At 50.2% G+C, this 24,409-nt stretch overlaps 1 protein-coding gene and 4 non-coding genes across 6 annotated transcripts in view; 2 read left to right on the top strand and 3 right to left on the bottom strand.

Moving 5' to 3' along the window:
- The window catches only part of VAC14 (VAC14 component of PIKFYVE complex), a 116,112-nt gene extending 92,341 nt beyond the window's left edge, over window positions 1–23,771 (bottom strand). The window contains exons 1-9 of one of the 2 annotated variants that reach the window (XM_023210375.1): window positions 23,398–23,771; window positions 8,024–8,174; window positions 7,516–7,683; window positions 6,604–6,666; window positions 5,943–6,050; window positions 5,272–5,381; window positions 4,863–4,969; window positions 3,729–3,863; window positions 2,652–2,801 (exon numbers count right to left, since the gene is read on the bottom strand). In XM_023210375.1, coding sequence (XP_023066143.1) covers window positions 2,652–2,801; window positions 3,729–3,863; window positions 4,863–4,969; window positions 5,272–5,381; window positions 5,943–6,050; window positions 6,604–6,666; window positions 7,516–7,683; window positions 8,024–8,174; window positions 23,398–23,501 — 1,096 coding nt within the window. In that variant the 5' untranslated portion in view covers window positions 23,502–23,771. The remainder of the gene's footprint in view (window positions 1–2,651; window positions 2,802–3,728; window positions 3,864–4,862; window positions 4,970–5,271; window positions 5,382–5,942; window positions 6,051–6,603; window positions 6,667–7,515; window positions 7,684–8,023; window positions 8,175–23,397) is intronic. The other variant, XM_023210376.3, reaches the window with a different exon arrangement.
- Window positions 374–444, bottom strand: TRNAG-GCC. The gene has a single exon. It is a non-coding gene; the product is annotated as a tRNA-Gly (tRNA).
- On the bottom strand, window positions 1,199–1,269 carry TRNAG-GCC. Its single transcript has one exon. It is a non-coding gene; the product is annotated as a tRNA-Gly (tRNA).
- TRNAG-GCC lies at window positions 10,529–10,599 on the top strand. Its single transcript has one exon. It is a non-coding gene; the product is annotated as a tRNA-Gly (tRNA).
- TRNAG-UCC lies at window positions 11,238–11,308 on the top strand. Its single transcript has one exon. It is a non-coding gene; the product is annotated as a tRNA-Gly (tRNA).
- Window positions 23,772–24,409: the final 638 nt, after the last annotated feature.

The raw sequence follows: 24,409 nt of genomic DNA, 5'->3' as shown, positions 1-24,409 counted from the left end.
CCAGGTGGAACAGGGTGGAAACAGAGAGAGAAGAGTGAGCAGGAGAGGCTGTGGTGAAGCTGGCCCTGACCAGCAAAGCCATCTCTGTCTTGCGGCTGGCGGGGACTTGCTCCTGGGCACCTTGGTAAAAGACTAGTCATTAGTTAGTTACAGGCTAAGCTGGGCTGACAGTGGATGCAAAGGCCCCAAATTAGCTGTTAGCATCTCTGGGAACTAGTACAAAGTGAGCTTTTCATCTGCTGAAATGCTGTTTATGAGGCAGTAAAATCCAGAGCCAAGAGGCATGAATGTATCCTGGTTAGGGTAATACTCTCCTGGGCAAGCAGCTGTGTGAAAAAATGCTCAGGAGAACCATTTAAAAAGGTAGACAGGATGCATTGGCCGGGAATCGAACCCGGGCCTCCCGCGTGGCAGGCGAGAATTCTACCACTGAACCACCAATGCTCCAGCTGGCAGAGATGTTTTTAGTTGAGGCCACGACCCACAGGATGGAGTGGTTCCTTTCCAGTGGGCTCGACTTCTTGCCACATAAGCAGAAAGGTGGCAGCGGCTGTTGGGTTCTAATTTAAAGGAATAGGCACTGACTTTTTTTTTTTTTATTTAAATTGAGGTATAATTCATATAAGAGTTCACATAACAAAAAATTCACCATTTTCAAGTGTTCAACTAGGTATAGCGCATTTACGAAGTTGTGCACCCATCACCTCTATTTAATTCTAGAACATCTCCATGACCCCAAAAAGAAACCAGGCATCTGTGAGTAGCCAGTCCCAATTCTCCTTTTCTTCAAACCCAGGCAACTGTTACTCTATCTTCTGACTATGGATTAAGAGGCACTGTGAGCTTCAAACAAACACAGCAGAAGGTGAAGCTGTTTAAGTTCTATGATCTTAACTATGTAAATATATTAAAAACTGGAAAAAATACGTCAACATTTGAATACTCATTGCCTGTTGGGGATAGTCTTGTTTCTTTGCATTTTTCTCTCCTTTCCAAATTTTCTAAAATGAGAATTAGAAAACAAAAACCAAACACTCCTATTTCAGTGAGAAGTCACAAAATATGCATCCCCGAGTCTTCCAGTTTCTCCCAGTTAAAAAGCTCCTCCCTTTGAAGGCCCGCACTAGCTTCTCTCTCCAAGTTAACTTATTTCTCCAAGTTTTCTTTTTCCAGGAGCTGCCAAAAGGGTTGCAGCCGCTGCATTGGCCGGGAATCGAACCCGGGCCTCCCGCGTGGCAGGCGAGAATTCTACCACTGAACCACCAATGCTCCAGCTGAGTGCTGTTCTGCCTCCAGCTGTTTTGTTGCTCTGGCTCACAGTTGTGCTGGCACAGCTGTAACCTGACACCTGAGATGGGTCCAGCATGGACAGCTGCTGGATTTTACCAGCCAAACCCAAGGGAGGAGGTGGGGCATGCATGCCTGACATTCTGCTTAGCTGTACAAAAGAAAAGTACATGAATGGCAATGGGAGAATTCTCAGCAATTCTTTTGGCTCCTGTGGGCAAGTTCCAGACCTTACTCTGTTATCCTTAAAGATCTGAGTAGGTTATACCTCAGTTTATTCTCTGGCTGCTTCGGCAAAGGAGGACATTACCCCAAAGCTGATCAGTGACCTCTTGGTGAGGACAGAGACCCAAGAAATATGAAAGCATCAGGGTTCTAGATAATATTTGGAGTCAAATTCCAGATGCCAGTCAGCATAAATGTGTTTTTGTTTTGTTTTGTTTTGAGACAGGGTGTTTCTGTGTTGCCTGGGTTGGAATACAGTGGTGTGATCATAGCTCACTGCAACCTCTGCCTCCTGGGCTCCTGGGCTCAAGTGATCCTCCCACTTCAGCCTCCTGAGGAGCTGGGACTATAGGCACGCACCACCACACCCGGCTAATTTTTGTAATTTTTTTTTTTAGAGATGGGGTTTTGCCATGTTGCCCAGGCTGGTCTCAAACTCCTGAGTTCATGCAGATTGCCTCAGACTCCCAAAGTACTGGGATTACCCAGCCTAGTCATAAATGCGGTTTCTTATAATGTGGTTTTCTTTACCTTACAGGTAAACAAGAAAATTATGTTAGAGGAGTCTGAAAGGAGAGCAGAGCAATTTCACTTTGTAAAGGCACTTATTTGGGCAATAGAATTTTCAAGTACAGAATCAATCGAAGCTAGAGCTTTAACCCTCCCACCCTGAGAATGACCCGCATGGTAAAGGCAGCCAGGCTTCTGGGTGGCTGGATGTCTATGGCCAAGAATCAAGTGCTGAGTCATGGTACTCCTCCCATACTTCAAACCTTCCTGCCCTGAAAACAACTATTTCCTGTAGCCGAACCCAGGAAAAAGATGAAGGAAAGACTTCATGGTCTTTGAGGCAGTAAGGGTTAAGATCATGGCTGCTGGAGGCAGCCTGCCTGGGTTCCAATCCGGTTCTAGCCTTCACTAGCTGCGAGTGTGTGGCCATTCTGCTCCGCTTCCCTGTGTCCTGTCTGCAGAATGGGGGAGAACCACCGCTGCCACTGCGCTGGGTTGCTGCTACAATTATGTGAGTGACATATTACATATGTCTTGGTTGCTTAAGTGAGACTCCAAGGCAAGTCCTATGACTTCTGGCTCCCCGGGCCGCCAACAGGAGGTGAGGGGTAGGGGTGGAGTCCACTCACCACTGGCTGTGCCCTCCTGCTTTGGCAGGGCATCGTCAGGGGCGGGGTCTGCCTGCCTCTGCCCGGGCCTTGGCTCATCCGGCTCGTCGTCCTCGGGGGTGACCAGCTTCATCAGGCTCTGGTTGCACACGTTGGCCACCTCTTTGATGCCTGAGTCCACTGATGTAAGGAGCGTCATCTGGTTTGGATGCCTATCCCTCCAAATCTCTTGCTGAAATGCGATTCCCAGTGTTGGAGGTTGGGCCTGGTGGGAGTGGTTTGGGTCATGGGGGTGGATCCCTCATGAATGGCTTGGTGCCCTCCCCATGGTACTGAGTGAGCTGAGTGAGTTCTCCCTCTATTATTATTCGTGTGGGGGCTGGTTCTTTCAAAGAGCCTCCCACCCCTCTTGCTCCCTCTCTTGCCATGTGACCTGCTGGCTTCCCCTTTGCCTCTGCCGTGACTAAAAGCTTCCTGAGGCCTCACCAGAAGCCAAGCAGATGCTGGCACCATGCCTCCTGTACAGTCCGCAGAACCAGGAGCTGAAGGAATCCCTTTTCTTTATAAACTACCCAGCCTCAGGTATTCCTTTATAGCAACACAAAATGGGTTAATATAGAGCGGTCCCAACCAGAGGCGGCTTCTCTGAGCCTGGTATTCCTAGTCTGGAGCTCAGTCGTCTCAGGGCTACGTTAGGCAGACAGGCTGTCCGAACTGAGTCCCTGCTCTCCTTGCCATACTGGTGCCCCTGTGAAATATGCCTATTTCTTCTCTTAGGATCCCTTCCTAAACCTTCCCACCAATGGGATTTCCCCAGCCCAAGGTCGGGCAGTGTGAGCTCAGAGGGTTGGAACTCTGGGGCCCGGGAAAGCTGCTCCAGATCTGCAAGTAACCAGGCAAGGTGTGGGGACAGCCAGCATCAACCCCAGGTCCCCGGCTTTCTCAGTCCATGTTTGGCTCCACCTCTTTTTCCCAAGCTGCTGGGGACTATGGAAGTGTGACGGATCCTAAGAGAGCCCCCAGCCCCCAGTGCAGGGTCCCTCAACTTCATAATCCCTTTGGGGCTTCTCTCAATTTCTCTCCCAGAGCAAAAGATACTTTTCTTGCGGTCATCGTAGGCCAGGCAGGGCAAGACAGCAGTCAGGATCCCAGAGGAGTAGGGCAGCATGACGCGGCCCGCCAGCTGGACGAACTCCCGCATCCAGCACATGGCTGTCAGCTGGATGAGGTCATCTGGAAGGGGAATCAGGGGGTTCAGAGCAACCCAAGTGCTCCCTCCCACTGACCATACACATGGGAAGGGGCTGGCGGCCTGTGGAACCCAAGCGCTTGACGGCTTCCATCCTCACCAACGCTCTACTACCTGTGTGCTTTGCCTTCCGAAGGTGGAGACACAGACTGGGACAGAGCTACAGTCCTGTGCTAGACTGTAAGGGCAGCTGCATCCCTGACCCTCTGCACTGGGACTCTGCTCCTCCTCTCATCAAGAAGTGGAATTAACTTCTCCACCCCTTGAATCTGGGCTGGCTTTGCTTCTTTGACCAATGGGACATGGTGGAAGTCACGATGTGGCTGGTTCAAGCCTAGGCCTCGACAGACCTTGCTCACTTCTACTGTCTGTCTTGGAATCCCACTGATGCCATATGAGCATGCCCAGGCCAGCCTGCTGGACGATGAGACACGTGCTGCCCCCACGGTCCCAGCATAACATGAGCCAGACAACCGCCAGACATGAGCGAGGCCACTGTGGCCCATTCACTCCAGCAACCCTACAGTTAACAGCAGGTACCTGACTGAGCCCAGCCAAGCCTGGCCCAGGTGAGTGGAACCACCCAGGTGACACACAGACTCATGGTAAGTGACTGTTGTTTTAGGGAATGACGTTTGGTGGTGGTTTGATACTCAGCAGAAGTGAACAGATACATAATCCCAAGCTCCAAGCATTTTAAGTCTCAGGGCTAAGGCCAATTTCGCCAGCAAGGAAACCTCCAGATCTTACTCCACAGAGGCCACACACACCAGGTGAAAGGACCTCTGTGCCTCTGTAGTGACAGAACCCAGACCTCCCTCTGAGAGACCCGGCGCTCCACCTCTCCCAGGGCCTGGTGTCACACTGGCTAACACTCTTTCCAGGAATCTCTCCTACCCCCTCACTGAAGCTGAGATGGTGAAAGGTGCTTCTGCGGAGGTGGCAGTGGCAGCCGTGGCTGTGGGCCCTCCCCCCACACTCACCCGTGGTCTGGCAGTGGATCACCAGGATGTTGGCCATCTCAGCAAACTTCACACTGGAGGGGTTCTTCTTAATTTCTTTTAAGAATTCTCCAAGAACAACCTCACACCTATAAGCAAGAACAGGAAAGTGGAAACAGCGAGAGTCAGCCAGGGTGGAGAAGCCTCAACCAGCCCCATTTCCGTGCTGGGCCAGCCACCCAGAGGGCGGCTTGCTTCTGGACTTGTCACGTGATCATTTTCAGATGCTGGGGGTTGATAGGCTCTTGGCTCCTCAAAGCGGGAAGCACAAAAGCCAGGAAAAAGAGCTAACTTCCTGCCCTCCCGCTGCTGGCTGTCTGTGGGTAGGAAGGGCACCGGCACAGCCAGGGGTGGCAGCAGGTAGCAGCTTCCTGCCCCTCACTCCACTCACATTTTGCGAATCTCTTTGCCATTGTCGCCCAGGATCTGGAAGAGTCCATCTAGGATCTCCGGCAGGTAATCCAGCAGGTTAATGTCTGGCACCGACTCCAGAACCAGGATCTGACCAGGGGAAGGAAACAGGCGGGAAGTCACACTAGCTCCAGAACCCTGTCTCCCGCTCACCAAGCCCCTGGGACTGGGCCGTGGGAAGGGGACCCTGCTGAGACAGCATTGCCCTGCAGTGCAGGCGTCCTACAGGGAAGGAGGGTGCTGGCAGAGACAGCCAGCATTTTTTGTTAAATGTGCAGGGAAATGGCAATTTGACTAAGGAAATTCAGATGCCCAGGGGAGAAGGGGATGGATGGGGAAGGACAGACAAGGCTAGAAAAAGTGAGATTGCGGAAAGTAGCACTGCTGGCTTTAAAGAGAAACCCGGGTGTTTTCTGGGACACGGAAAGAACTGAATCCCCTTCAGGGACAACAAGAACTGGAACCCTTCAGGGCCAACATGGTGGGTTTTGGGGGCAAAGCTGAATAAGGCGTTTTTGAATTATCAGGTGTTAATGGCTATTCAAGGGAGAACATGGAGGGTTCCTATAGCCAAAGGACCCGACAAGAGTGTGCTAGAGAGCAGATTTTCCAAACTGGAGGCTGGAGAAACGGTGTCCGGTCAGGCCTTACCCAGGAGATGATGAACTGCCGGGCATACTGGTTGTTGGAGTAAATCCGCTCTCGCAACAAGGGGATGAAGCTCACCAGGTCAAACTTGTTGCTCTCAGTCACAATGTCCTGTGGATCGGAGGACAGTGAGCTGCCGAGAGCCTGAGACCAGGGCTGCCTGACCTCGCTGAATCACTGGCCCAGGGCTGGCTCCAGCACTCAGGCGGCCACCGAGGAAAACGGCAGATACCGAGCTAGGTATGAGGTCTCTGGAGTATTCATCCTGTCCCAGTCCACGGGACATGCACAATGGGTAGATCAAAAGCAGGACTCAAAGTAGAGAGAATCAACTGAATGGCAAGACCCTGCTCTCTGTGGTCTGGATGGAATGCCCAGGCCCCTGCTGTCAGAGCCAGGGTGGCGTGGAAAGTGACAGGCAAGCTTCTTTGCTTTAGGTGGCGGCAACAAAAGGGGACATTTCAGGTGACGGCACAGTTCTGTATTTGATAGTGGTGATCGAGCTCTATATTCTTGTCATAGAACTGCAGACCAGGGAGTACATGTACATTTAAAATATATTTTAAATTCAAGAAGAACATTCCCAATGACAGAATTTCTAAGCTGTACAGACAGATGGGAGAAATAGATTATAGAAATAAAAGTGGGGACAAAGTACAAATACCTTTAAAAGGCGGTCTAGGAGCTCAGATCCACTTTTCACATTGGGGTCTGGGTCAGCTGCCAGCTGCAAGAGGGGAGGGACACAGAGGTGAGGGTCACGGTCGGATGCAAGACCAGGTATTTCTTGCAAACCCGCAGCCGGGGCCTTGGTGCAGCCCGGAACATCCAGCAGGCCCCCCTTTCAGCAAACACATTTGAGAAGGGCTGGGAAAGTGGGAGTGGGGACAGTGGAGTCAGCTGATGAGCAGATTCAGGAAATACCCTTCTGTTCAGGGACTTCTCCTATGACCCGCTGGGGTTCCTGTTCCCTGTCGTGACTGGGTCACGGGGTGGCTTCCCGTCAGCCTTCCCCAGGGGTTTCCAATCTTAAAGCGCTGGGTCCTCGTTCCACTCCTGGAGGAGGGGACAGGGTAGCTGCGAGGCTGATACTCTAGAAACTTCCATGGCATTCTGCAGGGGCAGCAGCATTGCAGGGCTGCGCCGCGCCTGGGAGGAGAACTCCACTAGGCTGCGAGAGGCACGGAGGAGAGCATGAGCTTTTTCTGGGGCACTTGTGAGCTAGACTAAGCGTGGCCCTCCCGACAGGGGAAGTATGGTCTGGGTGATGGCTTCAGCATCATCTCCTTCTACCAGGGAGGCGAGTGTTTCACAGACTATCAGTTTCTCCCCTCTACTGTGTGACAGACTGATACTTACATCAAATGCCATCAAAATGAATTAAAAGAGAAATGAAAAAAGGAATAAATGCAAATCCATTAAAAATGATTAGATTCAATAGACAATAAGTGTCCCTTGCAGCCACATGCTTGTTTCCTCTGCTTGCATCTGGGAAAAGGGGTCCAAGGTTCCAGAAGGTCAAGTGAAGTGGGTGAACCAAGCGCAGCCCAGCGAGGAGGAGGAGGAGAGCGGTTACCTTGCTCAGCCCATCAAAGAGAACGTTGAAGTGAGGCAGCACGGCGCCCCGGGCCACCTTGACGATGTTGTAGAGGGCCTCGCAGGCATAGTAGCGCAGTCTGCTGTCTGCATCATTGAAGCAGGTCAGCACTGGCTCGATCAGCTCCTTCAGGTAGAGTCCTGAGTCCTGTGAGGGGGTAGGAGGAGCAGAAGACAGATCAGAATGGGTCGGAGCCCAGGCCCTGCAGCCTGCAGTGCCAGCTGACATCCCAGCTCCCTTGGAGGTGCTCAGGCCTTTGTGCCAGAGCTGGGCTCAAAGACCCTTCCCAAGTCTGCTTCCCAGGAGAGGGCCCACGCCTAGGGGACCAGGCCGCAGAGCCAGACTTGCTGGTCTCAGGTGTGGACAGAGTGGTAATAAAACGCAGGTCTGCAATGCCCTGCTGGGCCTTGAGAGGGAGGGCATCTGGATGGCTTGGTCAGCGTCAAGGCCGGGACTGGTATGTCTGCTCCTTGAGTGAAAGGCCCACCTTGCCCAGTGCGATGGAGCAGGCGGCCAGGCCGATGAGGCCCCCTTTCCGGCTGTGGGGGTGCTGAGACAGGGCAAACTCCTGGGACAGGGTCTGGATCACATGCTTGATTTGCACGGTATTGTTCTGGGCCACGAACTCCCGGACCAGCCTGGAGAGAGAGGAGAGAGGGGCTGTGGAAATCAGGCTACCTCTGCTGTGGCCTCCAGGGCCTGGGGCTGCAATGAGGAAGGGAGATGACCTGTTTGGAAAGAGGAATTGGGAGATGGGCGTCTCAGGGCAGGTCTCAGTTCTGTTGCTGGCTGAGCCATGGTTGTTTCCCTATTCTGGGTCTCAGTTTCCCTCTGCGTACAATGGAATAAGGAACAGTGGCGCTAGTTCACTTCTGGGAATCTCAGAGAATGCAAATGAATGTGTCATTGGGACCAAAAAAGTACAATGCATCATCTGTTGATCAACTGTCTTTATTCAACACTTACTCAGCTTTCCATCCGTGCATCTCAGAAACCCTCTGCGTCTGAGCAACTATTTCTAGGGACGTTGCTGGGACACAGGCCCCAGTGTAATGGGTAACATCCACATGCAAACAAATAGTTGTAGCAAAGTGGCGCCAGTGATATCACAGAAGCAAGAAAATGCAATGGGCTCCGTCTCCTCGGGCCGTCCAGGAGGGCTACAGGGAGGTGCCAGTTGAGTCAGATCTTAAAAACAGTAACAGGCACCTTCCAGGTAAAGAAAGGAAGGCAGGGCACCTCGGGCATAGGGAAGAACCAGGCCAAGTCCACGCAAGCTGACATGGCATATCTGGGACAGGACGAGGGTTCCAGCGTGTGGAAGGAGTGGCCAGAGACAGGTAAGGAAACGATGAGCTGGTGGAAGTTTTCCAGCAAGGGATGACACGCTCAGCCCCACGTTCCAACTGGACATCTCCGGTGGTGGCTTGGAGAAGCAGGGCTGGGGCAGGCATGGGTTTGACGGGAGACTGATGCCGGGGATGATGAACTGATGCTGTTCAGGAGAACACTGTAGCTATGGGGTAAGGAGGTCCTGAAATGTGACTGAGGCAGTCGGAAAGAGCAGCGGGGAATGTTTCTAGAATTAAATGGAAAAGCATTAATAGCTGATATAAGAGGGGAGAGGAAGGTAGGGTAGACGGTTCCCCAAGGAGTCTCCCTGGGCAGTGACGCTGGCGGGGAGAGCAGCAGGTCGGAGGGAGGCTGCCTTTGTGGGAGGGAGCGGCTGCTGGTCACCCAGGGAGGATGACTCCCCAGGCAGGCCGGGCCCCTAGTGGTGGAGCTAAGGGAGGCCTGACTCCACGATAGACTAGTCTGTTTTCAGAGCCCCATGGATACGAAGGCCAGGCCTCTGCCCTCCCAAAGCTCACAGCATCTCTGGAGCGACAGGTCTCACATGGCATGTGGTGGCAGGATGCCCCAGATCACTGATGTAGAAGAGGCAGCTGGGGTGGTCAGGGAAGTTTGCCTGGAAGTGGGATGGAGCTGGATCTTGAAGGAGGCGGAAGGGAAAGAAATGGGCCTTCCTGGCAAAAGGAGCCCTGCTAGCAGAGGTGAGGATGCGGAAGTAGGCACCCTTGTCCGGGGCCCCAGAGAACAGAACAGCAGCGGGATGGGCTGCTGGTGGTAACCTGGGAATTCCCAGTTAGAAGAATAGATTTCATGTACCAGGGAGCTAGGCATATGAAAGGCTGTCTTAAGGAGCCTGGAGATGCTTGCGAGATGAGGACAGGAGGTGTGAGGGATGACACTGGTGGAGCTACTGAAGGTGGAAAAACGGCAGTCTAGAGACCTCAGACTTAAAAAGTAACTGCAGGCACTCTCTCTCCTTGCTTTGCATCCAATCATGGCAGTTATCTTGCTCACCTGTTCCACAAATGGGGTCTCAAGTTGACGTGAAGAATTTTAAGAATAATCATGTCCAAAAGGTGTCCATTAGTCTGTGTGGTTCCAGCTCAGGCGCCTTCTACTAATCAGAGCTAGGACTTTCTAGTAATTAAAACCAAATGTGCTGTCCTGTGAGACAGTGAGCACTCCTGCAAAAAGGCTGTTCAAAGAGGGACCGGGCAGTAGTTTGGTAAAGATTTAATACAGCCAATCACATGGAGCACCTATCATGCGCCAGGCACTGTTCACGCAAGAGGTGACAAAATAGGTCTCGCTCTGGGCTGGTGGACGTTGGAGAGGAGATGCGTGCTTCAGGAAGGACCTGTACAAGTGGCCTGTGAGTTGCCCCTTGCTTTGATCTTTATGGGGATGGGACCGTGGATGAACCCAGGGCCTCTGGACAGAAGGTGAACTCCAGTTCATAGGCCCCAACTCTCAAAGCAGTGTACTAAGGCGGGGCAAGGATGGTTCTACATCAACTTGTCTGGTCTCCCAAACTGGACAAACCAGCCAGGTGAGACCCAATTATCTGTCAGAGTGCCTAAGTATTGACAGAGACAGCCCCTTGCCAAATGCCCTGCAGATGCTCTAGCAAACAGCTGGAGCATTGGTGGTTCAGTGGTAGAATTCTCGCCTGCCACGCGGGAGGCCCGGGTTCGATTCCCGGCCAATGCAATGCAGTGTTACTTTTTCTGCCTTTTCCTGGCCAGTTTTCCTAACAGAGAGATCCTGCTAGAGGAGCCAGTCTCCCCAACTACACGAGACCTGCAGCAGCCAAGGGTGCCCACAAATCTGGAACCACACTTCCCTGCTACATGCGCACATGCGAGCTGCTGGGTTCTCCAGAGAAGCACTCTCTATGGCTGTGGAGCCATGAACTTGATGCCTGCACCTTAAGGGGACTCCTGTTGTGCTGTCCTCAGCCTTGGCCAGTCTTCCACAGGAAGCTGACATGAAACCTGAGAACAGTAACACAGTTTAACACAAAACTACAGGCAGAATGTGGTGGGAGGACTCAAACATCAGAGGGGAAAAAAAGTCCCCCAAAGTTTTAATATACTTTTGCTACCAAGAAAGACTCAAGCTTTAGTTTCTGTTGCAAGGTCTGAAGGCAAATCAACTGGACACGCACACGCACACCCTCCTGCTTCCTGCCTTCTCCCTCCTTTTCTGCAGCCTGAGTGCTCCATTCCTGCAACTGTGCTGATGTGGCAGCATCAGAGACTGGCTTCATATTCTATGAATCAACTTACACTCAAGGAGGCACAGGAATGGGGTTAAAGGGACGTGCGCACACAGCTGCTAACATCTGGGTATTGGTGGTTCAGTGGTAGAATTCTTGCCTTCCACGCAGGAGGCCCAGGTTCGTTTCCCGGCCAATGCAGCAGCAGACCTTTTACTAATCCTAAGAGACTGAATTTGGGCTTTCACACTGCCTAAAGAATTTAGAAATCCATTCTGAGAACTGAGAATGACTTGTTTCTAGTTGGATTTCAAATGCCTTTGATGAAAACACTTATTTTCCTAAATTGTGCAAAGATCTAGAACCTGGTCTCCTTGTTCTTGAAGAGTCCAGGATGTGGGAGGCACCAAGGCCCGCTAGAGCAGCTGTGCCTCCCCACGCCTGCCCAGACAGCCTGCCCAGGAAGCCAGGACATATTTCCGCTTGGTACAAGTTACAGCGGCACTAGGAGTGGGAGTGGGGACATTCTCGGAGCTTTAGCAAGGGGTCCAAAGGAAAGCCAACCCGCACAGCAGTGCAGGCCACCCTGAAGCCACCTCCTCTCCTGTCTCCTTGTCTCAGGTCACAAACATTCCCCGAGCAACTGCAAAGGGGACTCCTCCTGTGCGGCAGCCAGTGGATGAGAGCTATTCCCTGCCCCCAAGGAGCTCTCTGCCAGGGTGGAAAGAGGGGCAAAGAAGAGAGGGCTTCAGGAATACTGTGCAAACAGAAAAAACACTTGGTCAGAAGAGTATGAGGTGAGCCGGGGCAGGCTGGAAAGAGAACGATCGGTATCTGCCAGGCAGGGATGTACTAGGGCTCTATAAGGGTCAGCATTGTAGACGGGTTTTGAAGGATGAGTAGGTGTTCATTCTGGAGCCGGTGAGGCTGAGGCTGAACAAAGGCTCAGAGCAAAGAGGAGCAGGCATTTGATTTGGCAGAAACAAAAGCCACAGGTGACAGGGTTGGAAAAGTTGCTCCCAGTCATGCAGCGAGGGACCCTGGACACTTGGCAAAGGGACTGGCATTTAGCCCCGGTGGATGTGAGGAGCTACAGAAGGCCATGAGCTCGCGATTGGTGTGAACTTTAGGAAGGGCAGTCTGCACCAGCAGGTGGTATGGGTTTGAATGGCGCGTAGGAAGCTTTGAAGCCTATGAGGAAAGTGGCTCTGATGTCGGAGTGACAGCCTGTAAGAGTAACAGGGCCTCCTGAGGGAGGAGACGGGAAAGGTGGATTTCTGTGCTGAGCATTCCCTCCCCACCCCTCATCTTCGCAAACAGCAAATGTCTCCCTGCTTGGCACCAGCCGGAAGGCCTCCCCCACCAGAGTCCCACTAGGACTCAATTCAGAGCACCCCAGGCCACTACAAAAATGACAGCCCATTCAGGTCCTGTGGCCCCAGCAACTCCAAGTTTCTACCGTCTCCACCCCTGCACTTAAGGGTAGAATATTCTTCATCTCCAGGAAAACAGGCGTCAGGCAGACAAACAATGGCTGGAGGGAAAACCATGGAACCTGTCCTCACCACTATGTCAGCCTGGAGAGCACCGGGTTCGGGGTCAACCCCTGGGCCACTGGCAGGAAGAATCTGTTCCATGAATCAAGCCCACTCTCCTTGTCTGACCCTTGGGGCAAGCAAAACAGGGACAGGCCGACCTCTGCAGCCTTCCTGCCAGGCTCCCAGCACAGGCTTCTACTCCCGCCAGGCCTGCCTTCTTACTGCGCCCTGCCTGGCCCACTGCTGCACCTCCCATCTACCCACTCTCTAGAAAAGCTCCTGGTCCCTTCTACATTCTACCCAGCCCTCAAAGTTCAGCTCAAATCCAACCCCCCACCCTTCCTGATGATCCCATGAAGTGAGTGCAGAAGGACTCAGGACCCCTCATTCCGTGCCCAGCAACGTGCTGCGGATGTCAGGAGGTAAATTCCTTCTAATTCCTTCTCATGCGTGATTCCTACCTCCACAACTTTTTTTTTTCCTTTGAGACAGAGTCTCGCTCTGTGGCCCAGGCTGGAGGGCAGTGGCATGATCTCCGCTCACTGCAGCCTCTGCCTCTTGGGTTCAAGCGATCCTCCTGCCTCAGCCTCCTGAGTAGCTGGAATCACAGGCGCCTGCCATCATGCCTGGCTAATTTTTTCTATTTTTAGTAGAGATGGGGTTTCACCATGTTGGCCAGGCTAGTCTCGAGCTCCTGGCCTCTAGTGATCCATCCACCTTGGCCTCCGGAAGTGCTGGGATTATAGGCGTGAGCCACCATGCCTGCCCCTCCACAACTTCTTGAAAAAGTACTTGAGGACTGGCACTATGCATCTGCATCTCTAGCACTAGGCCTCTCTCTGAGTCCAGAACTTTGCGTGCAGTAGGTGGGTAAACACTTGTCAAGACTGGCAGGGGTGACAGGCAGCTTGAGCTGCAGGGAAAACCTGGGGCAAAACCCCACACTGCCATATTGGTGACATGGGAGTGCTTTGCAAACCCAAACCTAACCTGCAGGTTAATCAATATCGCATTTGGACGGTCCTTGCCCTCCACTCTTATAGTACAGGTTAGGAGGACCAAAGGGCACTTTGGTACTAGGACCCAAAAATGCACACCAAGAAGGGCTCAGGTCACCAGAGCTGTGGCTGGTGGTCGGGGAAAGGTGCACAGGCTTGGATGACGCCCGAAGGGCAGCTGAAGGCGTGCTCTAACCCCTCACTAGGTGCTCCAGGACTGCCCTAGTCAGCCAGCCTGTGGTGTAGTCTCTACTTCACAAGGCAAGTGCAGAGACAAAAAAAGCAACTACAAGGGGAAGCAGAGTAAGTGAAGTTGATACCTGGGCACTCCCAGTTCCAGGTTTAGTGTCTCTTCAAAAGACCACACTATCCCTTCTTTCATCTACAGGTTGCCAGCCAGAGGTGGCGGATCTGAGGCTGAACTAGCTTTGAAGTTAGTATCTGGCCCAGAAACTCTCACGATCACAAATCCCTGGAGACCTTCACTAATGTGAAGGTCATGGACATTGCTGTCTTATACACCAGAGGACAGAATCCACTTCTGCCTGGTTTCCTCCAAAAAGTTCTGAAGAACCCTGGCTGCAGAGGTATCCTCTAGACACTGCTCAGAGCCTGGGTTCTCAGCTGGCCAGTGGCATTGCAGGATGGCAGGAACAACCATGCCCCAGAAGATACAAGCCCCAAGGGGGGGCCAGCGTCAAGCTCTTGACGCCACCCTCCATGTCTCAAAGACTGCCACACCGACTACCCACTCCCTGATAGGAGAAGCAGCCACCGACAGTGCAAGACACATCCGGACTTTCATGAGCCAAGGGAGAGCCTGGGGCCACCCAACACAGCCACAAGACCCCTTAGCTTAACTCTGTACCACGAAACGGTGACAGTCGCAGGAGACTGTCACAGGTCACACGAGGATTACTGAGTTGACCACTTCCTAAGCACTCACACTCTGCTGAGTATTCCAAGGGCCAATTATTCCTTAGGACACCTCCTTCTGTAGCTATTATTATTTTACTCCCATCTTCCAGATCTGAAAGAGTCATAGAGAAATCAAGCCCCTTTCCTAGGGTCACGGAAGGTCTGAACCCTGGACATCTACCAAGTCCATATCCTTTCAACTATGTCACAGTCCCTCCCTCCCATCTCCCTAAGCCACTTCAGCTGCAAACCAATTGTCCCGAATTACAGATGACAATTCCCTTGTGCAGAACTAAGGCCAAGAGAAACGTAGCTTTCTCCATACACTTCCCCACAGTGCTCGGTCATCGTCAAGGCATTCCTCCCACACGCAGGGAGTACAGATGAGGCGCCTACTTGAGATGTTTTGAAATGAGGCACTAGCGCTGGTCTTCTGTGAACGCAGGAAGAGAGTAAGTAACCATCAGCTGAGCACTTACTACTTGCCAGGCAATGTGCTGCATGCTTTACACACAGGGTCTAATTGAAACCTTAAAAGTACCATTATACCCATTTTACAGTTTGCAGAAACTGAGGCTCAGAGAAGTAAGAAACATACACAAAGTCATGCAAGTTGTAGATGATGGATTTTAAAATCAAATCTAGGCTTTTCTAACCCCAAGATCTAAAATGTCATCCATTATGTTACACTAGCTCCCCCCACAAACAGCACAGCTACCACCAGTTGGGTGCCCACTGTGTGCCAGGCACGTTGCATTTGTGATTTCATTTAACTGCAATCCCATGGCATTTGGTATGGCCCCATGTCCCAACCTCTGTCCTAGGTGGCAGAGGTTTTAGCCACTGAACTCAGGTTCCCATGTGTTCACAGGGAATATCCTCAGCTGTAGGTGGGTTGATCATGATGATGACTTCAGAGGGCTTTTAGAGAATTGGATAATCACCTTCTGTGCTCTGTACTGCACATGCTCAAGTAACAGTATTAGTGCAAAGTCAGAATCAGAGACAAGCTGCGATCTTATACACACCACACGAGGTTGTGTCCATTCCATACACGTTGGCTGGGCACCCACTATGCTCCTGGCTCCAAGACGGATGTAAAGATAAACCCACAGGTGACATTTATTCCTGTGATGTGAAACTTTCCGCATGGACTTGGGGCTGCTGCCTTTTTTCCCCCTGGCAAGTCTAACCATCCATCCCAGTTCTTGCTGCAACACACCACACTCAGATGGCATATCCAGGCAGCAGCGGCCTAAAGAGGATCTGGGTAAACATCTCGGCCAGCTGCTTTGCCGAGTGTTTAAGGAATTTGGTTTCCACTTGTTAACCAGTCTCCAAAACTGAATGGGAAAGCGGAACATGTGTCCCTGAGGAAGGGCTCACGACCTTCTGAAGAGGCCTAGGAATGAACTGATAAGAAATGAGCAGATGCGACGTTGGAATGAGCACCTACTGAGCATACAGTGGATCCAACCAGTGGAAAAAACTACAAAGGAGAAGCAAGAGTTGGTGACAGCAGGAGGCTTGTTGTGATCTCAGGTGACAGTAGTTCTGACCACTGACTAACTGCTTCCCTCAGACTGTAACAAAACAGCACTAATTTAAAAATTGGGACACAATTCACATACCATAAATTCACTCTTTTAGAGTGCAGGTGTCAGCAGCCTTTTGTATATTCACAAAGTTGTGCAACCATCACCACCATCAATTGTAGAACATTTTTTTGTACCATCCCCAAAAGAAACCCTGCACCCACCGGCAGTCACTCCCCATTCCCCCGAATCTCTTCCCCCGAGCCCTAGGCAACCCCGAGTCTACTTTCTGTTTCTACAGATTTGCCTATTCTGGCCATTTGATATAAATAGAATCATACAATATGTGACCTTTTACGGTTGGCTTCTTTCACTTAGCATAATGTTTTCAAGGGGCTTTTTTTTTTTTTAGATAAGAAAACTGAGGCACAGAGAGGTTAAACCAGAGATCACAAACTCAAATGCTCACACGGGCCAGGCAGGAGATACAGGGGAAAGCCCAGGAGGTAAAACAGGCTCCGGTTAATCTGCCAACAGGTGGCAAAGCTCCCGCCAATTTGCTCTGCAGGAATGCGGGCCACATCTCCCAAGTCTATAAGATAATTCAGAAACCTGAATTTCACTGTGAAACTTCTCAATTTAAAATACTTTGTGATTCAGGCCAAATCAAACAGGTCTGCGTGTAGGTCACAGCCCCTAGGGGCCAGCCTGTGACCCCGGGATTAAACAATTTAAACAGGGTCCTACTGCTGATAAACAGCCAAGCTAGGTGGAATTCTGACCTGCACTCTAAAAATTACCTTGAGTCACTGGGTACTAAAAACAGTTATGTGCCACATAAGGACATTCTGGTCAACAACAGACTGCATATTCCACAGTGGTCCCGTAAGATGATAATATTGTATTTTTACTACACTATTTCTATGTTCAGATATACTGGGGTACACACATACCACTGTGTTACAACTGCCTAAGTACTCAGCAGTCACATGCTGTGCAGGTTTGTAGACTGGGGACAATATGCTCGACCATACGGCCTAGTGTGTGGCAGGCGGCACCATCTAGGTTTGTGTGAGTAACTCTATGTTGTTCACACAATGACGAAACTGCCCAACAACACACTTCTCAGAATGCATCCCCCTGAAGCGACACAGGACTCTGGCACCTTCCCCACAGAGGTGGTAGGCTCCAAAGAACCAGGTCAATCTTTACCTGTTCAACTTTCACCTGTTCACAGAGCTCCAGGGACTCGCCTCCCCCACAGCCAGCAGGCAGGGAGGCATGATTCCGGAGCTCTGCTCCAAGCAGCCCTCCCTGGGGCTTTGGGCTCTCAGGGGACGTGGCCTGGGCCACCTAGCAGGGCATTTACATATGCTGGCTTTTGAACTCTAAGTTCAAAGACAAGATCAGGTGCATTCAGGGAGGTAGGACCACAGACGGAACTCAAAGCTCAGGACCACTAGAGACTTGATCATGAGTGGCGCTGTCTCTCCCAGCCAGCAGTGAGACAGTGGGGGCCCTGCCTGCACGACGCCTTGCAAAGCGAGCACCCACCACACTGATCTGACTGCCTGCTAGCATTTCTCCCCAACATTAGACTCTTCTGGGAAGACAGCCTAGCATCTTCCCACCCTTTTCATTACGACTGATCAATGACTACATTAAAATTGAAAACCCAAAAAACCTGCAACAGCCATGATAAAAATCCTAACCTGACTGCCGTATCTTACAGGAAATTGTGTGGTCCTGTGGGAATAAGGCTGTAGGGGCAAAAGTTCTCCAGGACTTTGCACAACTGTCTCCCAACATTTAGCCAGTTAGTGTGGTCACTTAACACCACACTGGTGGTCTCAAGATTCTGGATCCGGGGGTCCTTCAGTTGAGGCAAGCATCCAACTCTCTGCATTTTTAGTGCCTGAGAGGCCTGTCATCATGATACAACCCCCTCTTATTAGTGGTTTTAACTCCTCACTGGAATACCATAGGCAGGACTGGCTCTGTCACCCGAGCTCTGGAGAACTCAAAGTGGCAGCTAAAACCACTGTGGAGAATTTGAAGTATGAAATTCCTTTTATTCTAAGTATGTCACCTTTTTGGTAGGGAAAACCAGTCATGCAGTGGGAACGTCTTCTAAGACACACGAACCTGAGTTTTCTAGCTAGGTTCTAGCTGTGAAACCATGGGAAGATTACTTAACCTCAGCGAGCCTGTTTCCTCACCTGTGAAACGGGGTGACACCACCACGTTCACAGGGCAGCCCCGCAAAGTAAACGAGATGAGGGGTATACGATGGCCAAACAAAAGGAAGCTTTTCTATATCCTCCCAACCATCCAAAATGGGGCAGACAGCACGTTATATAAATGAGATGAGGGGTATACGATAAATGAGATGAGGGGTATATGATGGCCAAACAAAAGGAAGCTTTTCTGTATCCTCCCAACCATCCAAAATGGGGCAGACAGCACTTTATATACGTGCACTCTCAGGCTTCACTATGATCACTGTGATAGACTGAACCGTCCCCCAACCCCCAGATTCATATATTGAAGTTCTGATGCACAGTGTAATTGGATTTGGAGAGAGGGCCTATAAGGAAATAATTAAGGTTAAAAGAGGTCGTAAGGGTGGGGACCTTGATTCCATAGGATCAGCGTCCTTATAAGAGGAGACACCAGGCTGGGGCAGTGGCTTATGCCTGTAATCTCAGCGATTGCTTGAGGCCAGGAGTTCAAGACTAGCCGGGTATGGGGGTGTGTGCCTGTAGTCCCAGCTACTTGGAAGGCTGAGGTGGGAGAACAGCTTGAGCCCAGTTCACGGCTGCGGTGGGCCATGACTGCACCACTGCACTCCAGCCTAGGTGACGGGGTGAGACCCTGTCTCCAAAAGAAAAAAAAAAGAAAAAGAGAGAGACACTAGAGCTACCACCTCACCCTCCCTATCCAAAAGAAGAGGTTAAGTAAACACACATCACACATGTGAGATGGCAGCTGCCTAGAAGCTAAAAGAAGCCTCAGGATGAAACCTACCTTACAGGCACCCTGCTCTTGGATTTCCCAGCCCCCAGAACTGTAAGAAATACATTTCTGTTGTTTAAACCATCTAGTCTGTGGTATTTTGCTATGGCAGCTCCAGCAGACAAATATACGTACGTATTCTATCCTCTGGAGCTTTAATCAAACCTTACCATGATGGCTGCCCTCAGGCCAACAAAGCAGCTGCGGGTTGACTCTCTGAACTGGGAAAGCCAGGGGCAAACCTGATGAGCGGTTAGTGCTTCAGTCTTCTATTAACACCTGCCAAGTGCTGGCAAGCACTGAGCTTACAAAGATGATATGAAGGCATGGATCCTGCTTTCAGGAAGCTCACAGTCTGGCCAGGGTGCTAGATTTAGAACAATGCCAGTAGAGTTGTACTTGTTTTCTATTTGCTACAGTAGTAATTACCACAAACTTAGTGGCTTAGAATAATATAAATTGGTCAGGCACCCTGGCTCATGCCTGTAATCCCAGCATTTTGGGAGGCTGAGTGGGAGGCTTGTTTCAGCCTAGAAGTTCAAGACCAGCCTGGGCAACATAGCGAGAACCCATCTCTATAAAAGAAACTAAAAAATTAAAAAAATTCACAAACAACGCATTATTACTATGGGTCTTACTGAGCTAAAATCAAGATGTTGGCAGGCTATGTTATTTTCTGGAGCTCTAAGGGAAAATCCATTTTCTTGCCAGCTTCTAGAGGCTGCCAGCATTCCTTGGCTGGTGGTTCCCTTCCATCTTCAAAGCCAGTGATGACAGGGTAAGTTTTCTCACATCACATCACTCTGACACTGACTCTCCTGGTTAGGGTTACATCGGGCCCACCTCGATAATCCAGGATAATCTCTCTATTTTAAGGTTAGTGAGTAGCAATCTTAATTCCCCCTTGCCATGTAACATAACATATTCACAGCCTCCAGGGATTAGCCTGGGGCAAATATGGGAGGCTATCATTCCCCCTACCAAAAAGTGGTAAGAGCAGTACTGACAGATGACAACTATGTGATATACATACGTTAGAAATAATTAGGGCAATTATATAACAATTCTCTCTATATACATATAGTTTATAACAACTGCAATGTGCCCAGTACTACACTAAGTACTTGATATGGTTGGATCTGTGTCCCCACCAAATCTCTTGTTGAACTGGTGTTTCCAGTGTTGGAGATAGGGCCTGGTGGGAGGTGGCTGGATCATGGGGGTGGATTTCTCCCGTGATGACGAATGGCCTAGCACCATCTTCTCGGTGCTGTTCTTGTGATAGTCAGTGCGTTCTCAAGAGAGCTGGTTGTTTAAAAGTGTGCAGCACCTCCCTGCTCAGTCTCTTTTGCTCCTGCTTCCGCTCCCGCCATGTGAGACGCCTTGCTCCCTCTTTGCCCTCCATCATGATTAGAACTGTCCTGAGGCCCCGCCAGAAGCAGAAGCTGCTACACTTCCTATACAGCTTGCAGAACCGTGAGCCAAATAAATCTCTTTTTTCATAAATTACCCAGTCTCAGGTATCTGTTTATAGCAGTGCAAGAACAGACTAATAGAGCACTTTACAACATTAGCTCAAACAACTCTATGTATATTATTATTATTATTCTCATTTTACAGATGAAGAAATAGAGGCACAGAGGTTAATTAGCTTGCTCAGAGTCACCTAGCCAGTAAATGGGAGCCTGGACCCCAGTTCCAGAGCCTGCTCTTAAACACCTTGCCACGCAGCCTCTCAGGAAATAGGGTATCTTAAAGGGGCCACTTATCTAAGAACAAGACTAGGCACTTTTATTTAGGAAGCACATGAACTGACTCATTTACACTACACAGATAACTGCCAATATTCAGACTCTTCTTTTATTGGGCATCTGCAGTCTGATTAATGAGAGATTAATTAATAGTCTGTGTTTGTTGCGGGTCACTTTGACCAGGCCAAATGAAGAATATATTAAAACATACAATATCCTATGTGTACCTGACACAGAGAAAGTGCTCAGACACGCAAAATGCTGGTGAAGCACAGATAAATAAGTCAGTATCTGTCTCCAAGCAATTTGTGAAACACACGTTCTGAGGAAGGCATCAAACTAACCAGCCATTCTTCATTCTAAGCATGACTGGAGAAGGCTGGAAACAGATGAGAGGGTCTTTGAGGCCAGTGCTTCTCAAACTTTAATGTGCACACAAATTACCCAGGGATCTTGTTAAAATGCAGATTCTGATTCCATAGGTCTGGAGAAGCTCTAACAAGCTCCCAGGTGATCCTGATGCTGCTGTGTGTAGGCCATGCTTTTGAGCAGCAAGGTCCGGAGCCTGCAATGTTATTTTCCCACGGAAAATGTATGGTCATTCATTTATTTGGACATCAACTGTCAAGTGCTGCCAGGCTAAGTGCTAAGGATAAATAAAACAGATACATAAACAGAACTCTCTGCTCTTAAGAAGTTCACAGTCCAGTTAAGGCACTGGTGAGTTTCTCTAAATTCCAAAATGAACTCTATCAAAGACAAAACCCTTACAGAACTGTCTGCAGAGTGAGAACAGATACACAGGTTGTGCTGGAAGCAACAATAATATTAAGATGAACACCTCTCTCTTCACGGACTCAACAGATGACTCAAGCTATAATAAAACCAGATATTCCTGAGAAGCAGAGTGGGTGAGGGACAAAACTAGGTGTCAAGGCAACTTCAAAGCCAACAAAACCCCATGGACACGGAACCATGTCTATACATCATCTCTGAATCCCTCTATTCAGTATGGCAATATGCAGTAAGACTTGCTAGCATTTGTGACAGTCAGGTATAAACAAAAAGCTATGTAAAAAGAGCAGTCAAGAAAGTGGTGTCTGACGAGAGAAGCAGCTAGATAGCTGTGGACATATTGAGCATGAGAGCTGAATGGAGGCGGGGTGGGGGGTTTCTTATCAAGGTCCAAACCCTTTAGCCGAGGAAGAAACTAAAATCCAAAACAACACTTGGATTACAAGCAGCAGTTCTCAACTGGGGCAATTTTGCTCCTTCGGGGGACATCTGGCAATGTCTGAAGACATTTTGGATTGTTACAACAGATGAGCCGCTACTGGCATCCAGTGAGAAGAGGCCAGAGACGCTGCTAAAAATCCTGCAAGACACAGGACAGCCCACTACAACCAAAAATCATCTGTTCCAAAATGTGAATGGTGCAGAGGCTGAGAAACCCTGAGTTAAGGAATTTGCCCCAGGTTAAAGAATGAATGTCACACCACAGAACAGATTAGAGCAGTCCAACAGAGCATTCTGCAATGATGGAAACAGTCTATAATCTGTGCTGCCCAATATACTAGCCAATAGCTACACGTGGCTACTGAACACTTGAAATATGGGTAGTGTGACTGAGAAACTAAAGTTTAATCTTTAATAATTTAAATTTATAATAGCTACACATGGCCAATGGCTACTCTACTGGACAGAACAGAACTACAATCTACCTTTTCTGACTTCCAGACTGGTATTCTTCCAGTTTCACAGCCTGCTTCTTTCCACTTTTCTGAAATCACTCACTGGACTTTAACACTAAGATTTGACTGGGAAAAAACCCACAAAAGTAAAATAACACTGCAGTTAAAAACCAAAACCAAAACCAAAAAACTTAATAAAACATCCCCAGTTAAACTTTCGCTGTTTTGTACATTGGGAAATAAAGAAAAGATCGCTGTTACACATACATGTAACAAGACTGCAGAAGCAAGAAAGGTCAAATTATTTCTACTTCCATTTGCAGGGAAGGTGTTATAACACAGATAAAACAAACAACTCTCTGAGCCTTGAGATCACGAGATTTCCGACCTGATTTCTCTACTTGATCACTAACAGTCCCCTTCACTTCTCAGACGCTGGGTAAGAAACCAGGCTGGTCAGCATCACCTGCAAATTCTCCGGCTTCTGACTTCTCTCTCACCACAGAGACAACTCTCTGATTTGCTGGTTTGGGTGGCACCGCACCGAAGACTCACCTTGTGCCATGCACTGTGCAAAGCACTACCCATACATGATGTCACTTCATTCTCACTGCAGCCCTTTGTGGCACCGGGAGGTTAAAAAGCTGGGACCGAATTACACAGCCAGTCAGGAGTAAAGGGGGGACTCCCAGATATGGCTCCCAATCTGCTCTTAATCACTGCGCTAAGGTAAGGGCCTAAAACCTGGGAAAATAACCCTGGCTGGGAAGGCGTGAGGAGTCCCCCTGGGGGGCAGAGCAGTCAGGGGCTGCATAGCCAGGGAGGGGGTCCTTGCGGCTCTTACTTCTCGATCTCCAGCGCTGCCACCTTCCGCTTTTCGTACAGCTTGTCATTGAGGGCGCGCACGATGTTAGGCGTGAGCGGCGCGAAATCCTTCTCGGGGTTCATGGTGGCAGCTCGGGGAGCCTTGCGACTCCTTAGCCCGCGGCTGCCCGGTCGCGCCGGGGCCAGGGGAGTCTGCGGCTCCGCTCTGCCCCCGGCGCCGGCGCATGGACCACGCCGCTCCGGGCTTGCCTGCCACGCTCCGCCGCCTCGCCCTGGAACCCGGGCCCGGACCCCGCTCCAGCACACCTGACCCGGGCCGCCTAACAACTCTCGCCGGGCACCAGCGGTACTCACGGGACAGCGGCCATGTTACTCGGGTCACATGACTCTACAACACTTCCGCTTTCCGTCGCGAGGACCCGCCCCTCGCCAGCCACGCCCCCACTGCAGCCCTCAGGTGGATTAGCCACGCCCTCGCAAGGCTCCACCTACACCGCGCGCGCCATCCCGCTGCGAGCCAGGTATCTGGAGTGTGATTTCAGACGTGCTTTAATGAGTGTGTAGCTCAACTGATGGCACGTGGTGGGCTTCTGTACACGTTCGTAAGACCGAATGGGTTCTTGGAGTCTGATTCACTTAACATAATTTATTCAATACTCACCGAATTCACTAGTTCATTCAGTACTTGGTCATTTACCAGTTTCCTAGCTGCAGATGTTTCCCTAACTGCAGTAACACTGTCATCACTTTCACCATATTCTAGCCACTCGTATTATCTATTTAATATTTTCCTCAAATCAACTCACTTAAATATCTTAAATCTCTTTCCGTTTTGTTTGTGCCCTAAAATCATGAGTTTGAATAGGTATGTTTTTTCTAAGACACGTCAAAGTAAATTCTCAATTAAAAATGGCACTACCCATCTACCACCTAAGATCTCAGGTACCAACAGTGTCTGTCACCCACCATTTGGGACTTGGGGTATATTTACCATGCTCTGATGCCTAGGAGGGCTGGTTACATACAGGCCC

This window comes from Piliocolobus tephrosceles, chromosome 17 (assembly GCF_002776525.5).
Source record: "Piliocolobus tephrosceles isolate RC106 chromosome 17, ASM277652v3, whole genome shotgun sequence".
In the NCBI taxonomy this organism is placed as follows: Eukaryota; Metazoa; Chordata; class Mammalia; order Primates; family Cercopithecidae; genus Piliocolobus; species Piliocolobus tephrosceles.
The sequence above is the reverse complement of the archived record's forward strand: the minus strand, read 5'-3'. Positions and strand labels throughout refer to the sequence as shown.